The 6809-nt window shown below is 36.2% G+C and overlaps 1 protein-coding gene across 1 annotated transcript in view; it reads right to left on the bottom strand.

The window, feature by feature from the left end:
- Positions 1 to 1521: 1521 nt before the first annotated feature.
- LOC107877924 (zinc finger protein VAR3, chloroplastic) overlaps positions 1522 to 6809 on the bottom strand; it is a 28970-nt gene continuing 23682 nt past the window's right edge. The window contains exons 3-5 of the mRNA XM_047393556.1: positions 4725 to 5008; positions 3676 to 3774; positions 1522 to 3569 (exon numbers count right to left, since the gene is read on the bottom strand). Coding sequence (XP_047249512.1) covers positions 1865 to 3569; positions 3676 to 3774; positions 4725 to 5008 — 2088 coding nt within the window. The 3' untranslated portion in view covers positions 1522 to 1864. The remainder of the gene's footprint in view (positions 3570 to 3675; positions 3775 to 4724; positions 5009 to 6809) is intronic.

The raw sequence follows: 6809 nt of genomic DNA, 5'->3' as shown, positions 1-6809 counted from the left end.
CTTATAACTTATACTTCTCTTCTTTTTATTAACTTATTCTACCTTTTTATAGTAACTGTACCTCGTACCTTGCTCTTTTTGTAGGTTTATTCATCAGATTGTTGATGTGTGATATTGTGTAATGACAGAAGATGATACAACTATCTATTCAAATGTTGGATTCCTTAAAATAATAAAGTACGATACAAAACAACAACACAATATAATACATTATAAAGCAATACGTAACAACCATCCAAACAAAGTGTTAGCGTTTTGTTTTTTTGGCACAAATCCTCGCAGTTCTTATCTTAAAATTAATATTATACTTAACAACAGAAAATCACTTGTACATTGAATCAAGTTTACTGCACACCTCTAAAATCTAAAAATTAAAAATAAAAATAGTAAAGAGTGATAATGTAGAACAGTAGTGATTGCTTAAAATGGTATATCTTGGTGATTATTATACTTAACAAAAGAGAATCAATTGTACATTGAATCAAGTTTATTGCAAACCTCTAAAATCTGAAATTAAAAAAAATTAGTAAAAGGTGCTCATGTAACAGCAGTGATTGCTTAAAAATGGTATATGTTGGTGATTTGTTTTGTTGAAGAAATAATGAACGGGAAATCATAATCCACGACAAACTCGTCTATGAAATATTTTGTTTTAAGTCCTTGCCTTACGCTACTATTTTCTTTGTTTATTTTTTAAATATTAAAATATAAGATTAATTGAAAACCTTATCTATTATAAGTTACTCAAGTGTCTAAAAAAAACGTATCCACTGTCAGTGGATGCTAGTTAACTCTATAATTCTTATGTGCTATAATATGTAAAACAAAACCTAAGGGGTGGTTGGATGAACTTATTTTAAATTGCTTAAAAGCTACTCCATCGTTTCATTTTATGTGTTATTATTTTCTTTTTTGTCTGTCTCAAAAAAAAAATGTCATTTTTTCTTATTTGGTAACTATTTAAAGATACAATTCCACTTTTACCCTTATTGATCCCACTTAATTAAAAAAAAAACTTATGCAGCTTTCTTGATTGCCTCTAAGTCGGGTAAATTTGCCTATCATATTCATGGAATACAACTCACTTTCAAGATGCCTTGGTGGTGAAATGAAATTCGAACAACTGCTTCAAATACAGTATCAGGAAGTACCGAAGTATTTTGACCGAAATTCCTTGACTCCTCGATACTCAATCAAATCCTCTTTTTTGATGACTGAATGCATTTCTATAGTCCCATATTTAATAATGCCCGAACTGTGATTATGCACTCTTTGAATAGGAATCCGTTTTCTAAAAGATCCTAGCTTTCGTACTTTGGTGGGTCTCACGAACACATTTTTTTTATAAAGGACAATTTGATAAACATTACCAAGTCTTCTCTTATTTCTTAAATTTCGTGTCCAGTCAAATAGCAACACATAAAATGAGACGGAGGGAGTATCAGCTTAAAGTACGTAACAATCTTTTGACTTTTTTTTTTTACTTTTCAAGGTAAAGTAAAGTGATTCTTGCCAAACACTTTTAAAAATAAAAAAATACTTAAAAAGCTAAAAGCACTAAAAAAATAAGTTAATTCAAACAACCCGAGTGAACTAGCATTTGAAGATTAATACAGACATGAGTCAGTCAACAACGGCACAACTGGTAAAGTTGGAGACCATGAATACCAGAGACAGACCAAGAACCCAACCTGTTGGCTTCCATTCATATATGTATATGCAATTTGTTACAGTGAATAAGCCACAACTGTGCGAAGTTGCACGTACAGTAAGTGCATAATGATTTATCAGCTTGAATGCGCTGAGAAAATCAACCGAAGAAAAATTTGCCTTGCAAGAACTTTGGCACGGTGTCTCTGTTGGTTCATTTATCACTATCGTCTCTTTCTCTTTTCATGGGATCAGAACTCACAATGGGAAGATTTCTCCGGTACTGAGTCGATGTCAACCTTCTCTCAAGAGGAGTTTTCCGCTTACTCATCACAAACCTGTTAACTCCTTTGCGCATTGGCATAATTGATGGGAAGTCTTCATCTGGGATCTGATTCAATTCAGATATGTCTTTTATCTGAGCAACACGTCGGAACCACCTCTCAGCTTTGGCTTCTTCAGACATGTCTAAGGGATCTGGTTCCTTCAGAGCAGATCCCTCCAAACTCTTTCCTGTCCATCCATTTCCAACAATCTGGTTTCCAAGCAGCTGGGGTGAATCTGCTCCCAAAGTCTCGGATGGGGATACATCCACTTTCACGGAGTTTCTACTTACACTACTATCACTGCCGGAAGCATCTGAAGAAAGAGAGGTCCTGACTGAATTTCCATCACAAGGAACCTCCTGATGCCCAGAAAAATTTGAACTTACAAACCTTGAACTTGTAAATTGATCATCAGGTGTCCGTGCAGTGATGCCATTTGTGAACTTTCCAGGATCATCCAACTGTGTCTTCTCAACATCTGCCTCCTCACAATAGGTTTTGGAAAAAGGATTCAAGGGTGACCTAGAGTGATCTGAGTTGCTGGATGTAGGTGAAGTTTCAACCCTAGACACAGAGAAAGAATCTGTGATAACTACCTGTTGTGAGTCTGTTTTCTTAAAGTAGCCTGGAGGGAAGGGAACAAATGGGACAAAGGTACTTTTGTTTGCCTGCTCCATGGCCACTTGCCTTTTGTACATTGGAGAAGTCAAAGAACGATCTTTCTTCTTGCTAACTACAAACCTGTTTTCTCCTTTACGCATTGGCATAATCTCTGGGAATTCATCACCAGAGATGGCACTCTGTAAGTCTTCGACATCATGCAGCTCTGCAGTTTTCTTGGACCAGCCGTCTGACCTAGCTTGTTCTCTCTCTTTATCCTCACCCAGTGGACAATTAGACTGCAAGTTCTCCATGAACTTTCCAAGGTCATTGCCAAGACTTGCTGAACAAGTTTGGTGACTAACCTCAGGAATGTGAGAGACACCAACTTCTTCCTTCACTTCCTCATCCATTACTGAAGTTTGATTCTTTTTCTTAAACATGTCTGTTGGTAATGGCACAAAAGGAACATAGTTAGAACCTTTGCCATTATAGTGAATGGCTGACTCACTATTTTTGTCAGCAGCATTGCCCTTAGAACTTGTTCCAGATATTTGATCCATATTCTGCTTCATTGATGAGTCAAGGATACCATGTGCACCACCAGTCAAAGTGTTACCTTCTGGGATCCCACTGTTTCCAAAGTTTCTTTTGTATTGAATGTTGACCAACCTCCTTTCCAAGGGTGCTTTCCTTGTGCTCACAACAAATTTATTTTCTCCTTTCCTTAGCGGCATTATTTCAGGAAAGTCTTCATCAGCCGCTGCACTGTCCATATCAGAGGCGCTGTTGATCTGAGAAACCTTGGAAAACCACCGCTGTGCCTTCTCGTCATTCTCAGCCAACTTAAGATCAATTCCATTAGGATGCCCAGAGTTCCCATTGTACCCAGCCTCTGCACTGGAGTGAGTAGTTTTAGGTGAAACCGCAGATGGTCCTCTGAAGTCGCATCTCAGGCAGACAACATTCCTCCCATAATTGAAGAAATAACATCTGTGATATCAACGCAATAATAAAAAATTTAAAAACACATCCTACATGATAATGAAATGCAAAGAGCTAATGACTGAAATACATAAAAAGAAGACTTGGTGTTTACTGAGGGCATTCCCACTCCCCGCCTGTCAGTTGTCTCCTTGGCCTAGGTTCCTCGCATTCAAGGCATTTGCTATTTCTTGCAAAGTTCATGAAATTGCACCTGCTCAATATGCATGCAGTTTTGGACTGTTAAAGATTATCCAAGTACAAGAACCAACAAATTAACAAGCTTAAGAATAAGGGAAGGAGAAAGAGTAAGGAGGACAGAAATAATTTTTCTTTGGGGTCAGCACATTCCGTTATTTGGTAGAGCTAGAAGAAGATGAAAGAAACAGCTTGAAAGACAACAAAAATGGAAAGTAATATTCTACTTTTCTGTCTAATCCCCAACGGACTGAAAATGTTGATCCGAAATGCTTGCACCCCTTCCACTTCTGCTCCGGGAACAATCCCATCTAACTTCATTTCACCATAATATGTACGCCAAAGAAAAACAGCAGCATCCCCCCACCCACCCAACCCACCCCACACACACAAGTATCTCCAAATTCTAGACAGGACTATGTTAGGTACTATCAACACATCCATAAGATTACTTGATGCAGTAAACTAAATCAGCAGATTTCTTTGCTCATGGAAAACAAGATAACAACAACAAACCCAGTGTATTCCCACACTTATGGAAAACAAGACGATACAGTATAAAGGAGAGGAACAAATAACAAGAAAGAGAAATGAGTTTACTATATATAATAGTCTTAAGATCATCTTCAAGCAAATTGGAAACCTTTTAATAGGAGAATATACTGTTTTTTCATGTCCTAACGGACTTCGTCAAGAAAATGATGGACAACTGGAAGTGGAATTTCCCTGGTCTCCTCATGATACACTTTTTATGCATGAATATTTTTTAATGTATATATTAATAGGAGAGTATAATGTTGTTTCATGTCCTAACGGAATTCACTAAAGAAAATGAAGGGCCACTATAAAGGGGGTTGCGCTTGTCTCCTAAAAAATATGGGGCACAAAGCTGAAACAGTAACAGACTACAAACCAATAACAAGAATTTTAGAAACAAGAAAGGCCAGAACAAGACATTGTACATACTTTTGGCATATCCAGTCGCCTCTCTTCATTACAATATTTTGTCTAATAGGTGTTGGTGTTTGTCCATATCTACCTGAGAAGTGATATTGCTCTGCAGGAGGCAGGTTCACTGCTGAAGCTCCGCAGCTCACTTCAACCAACTCACGCAGAAGATTCCGGCAAGATGATTCTATAAGTTCCCTGCTATAGAGAGTGTTTTTTTCTGAAGAAACAGTGGATTTACTCGCGTAACTCAATATGTATTTCATGAGATCAAGCGTGTTTGCGTTGTCACAATCCAGCACCTGAAATTTCAATCGAGATTAAGTTCCAAAAGGAAAATACATAACCAAAAAGTAAGAGGAAAAACAATGGTCAGCAACAGTATATCAGATGTGTATTAAAAGGTGCAACTACTACAGTTAACTTTCCGTAACTAGCTAAAAAATTGGAAAGAGAAAATTGTTACGACAGTTCAATATAGTATTGCCTTCAGTTTTCTCCAAGGGGTCAAGAAATAGTCAAGAGATGTAAGAAGCAAATTACAGGACACTGGATAGCTAACAAAGAAGTATCAAAAGACAACTATTTTTAACTAGAGAAAAGACATAATTCACCATTGAAGTTGTCCCAGATTTTCAAAATCACACTTAAATTTTGCAGGCATCCAATTACCCCACAAAACTAGTTAAAACCACTAAAATTAATCCCTTTTGACCCATTTTCAGCCTATTTATTTTAACACACAAGAGAAGGAGAGGCGCGTGAGGGGAAAAAAATCATTGCACCAACAAATTGAAAAATGTCATGTGCTATGTTTTCCACTTTTTTCTTTTTCTATTTTACTATTTTTTTCTTTTGTGTCTCCTTCGTTTCTTCTTCATTAATGGGGTCTTATTTTTTCCTTCCTCTTCTTCTCCGTTAATGGGATGGTGGTGGATATTATCACGGTCGATGTTTATTTTTCGATAAAAATGATAAAGAGATTTAAAAAAGGGTAAAAAGGAGAAGGTATGTTAGCCACCATTTTTTCTGGCGAGAAGGTATTTTCTAACGATCAAAAAAGTGATGGAATTTCGTCGGATTACTGAATTATAATGGTGGAAGAAATCAATGTTAAAGTGAGTTAAAAATTTAACGAAATTTTAGTAAAAGAAATCATAAAGAATTATAAAAATCATTGATTTTTGTATGACACTAGAGGATAAAAAATAACTAATCAAATAAATTCAAAAAATTATGACCAATTTAGATTTCTAAACCCACTACAATTATAATGGCACAAACAAGATGGAGTGATTATTATTTTCAAGTTTAAATGTTGATTATGGAAGCTTTGGACATTGGAAGGAGAAGAGATTAGTTGAGAAAAAGAATTTGTGTGGATTGAGGGGTGAGGCTATTGATTGAAGGAGAATTGGAGGGGTACGTGGAGGGATGGGATTGGGTAAAAGAGAGAAAAGAGAGTCAAAAAATAAGAGAGAGAAAAAACAAGAAGAGAAAAATATATAGAAAATAAAAAAAATTATAAATAAATTACACGTGTAAATCAGTGATTGGCGCGTGTTTATCACCTACTTTTTAGAAATTGGGATTGATTACAAAAAGATGTATTAATATCATTTCAAAATTGTTTAAGAGGGTAATAGGATGCCCGAAAACTTAAGTGTACTTTTTAAAAATTCGGAACAACTTCAATGATGCTTTTATGTTTTTTCTCTTTTAACTACCTAAAATTCCTCAATGTAAAAAAACAAAGAAAACTTGGAAGTCATAGCTACGTTGTTCCATCTGATACAAGTGTCAAGCCCTCAAGGCCTTTCACACGAATCCAAGCCAAGGAGTTACAACATGTTCAAGCCAGCCTTGTTCATGCAAATGAAGGCGTGTGAGAGTGTCACACAAACGGCCAAGGGAGGGTACATATTGATATGTGAAGAAGAGCTTTGAATGCACTACATCCTTACATCACATAGACACATATTCATTAAGGGCAAGATGGAATTTACACTCCATAAGTCCACACTCAAGAGGCGCCCTTCTTAAGCCCTCATTAAGGGCATTTTAGTCATTATCTTGCAATAGTATAAATAGACATTTTAACTT

Source organism: Capsicum annuum, chromosome 7, assembly GCF_002878395.1.
Source record: "Capsicum annuum cultivar UCD-10X-F1 chromosome 7, UCD10Xv1.1, whole genome shotgun sequence".
NCBI lineage: Eukaryota > Viridiplantae > Streptophyta > Magnoliopsida > Solanales > Solanaceae > Capsicum > Capsicum annuum.
The sequence above is the reverse complement of the archived record's forward strand: the minus strand, read 5'-3'. Positions and strand labels throughout refer to the sequence as shown.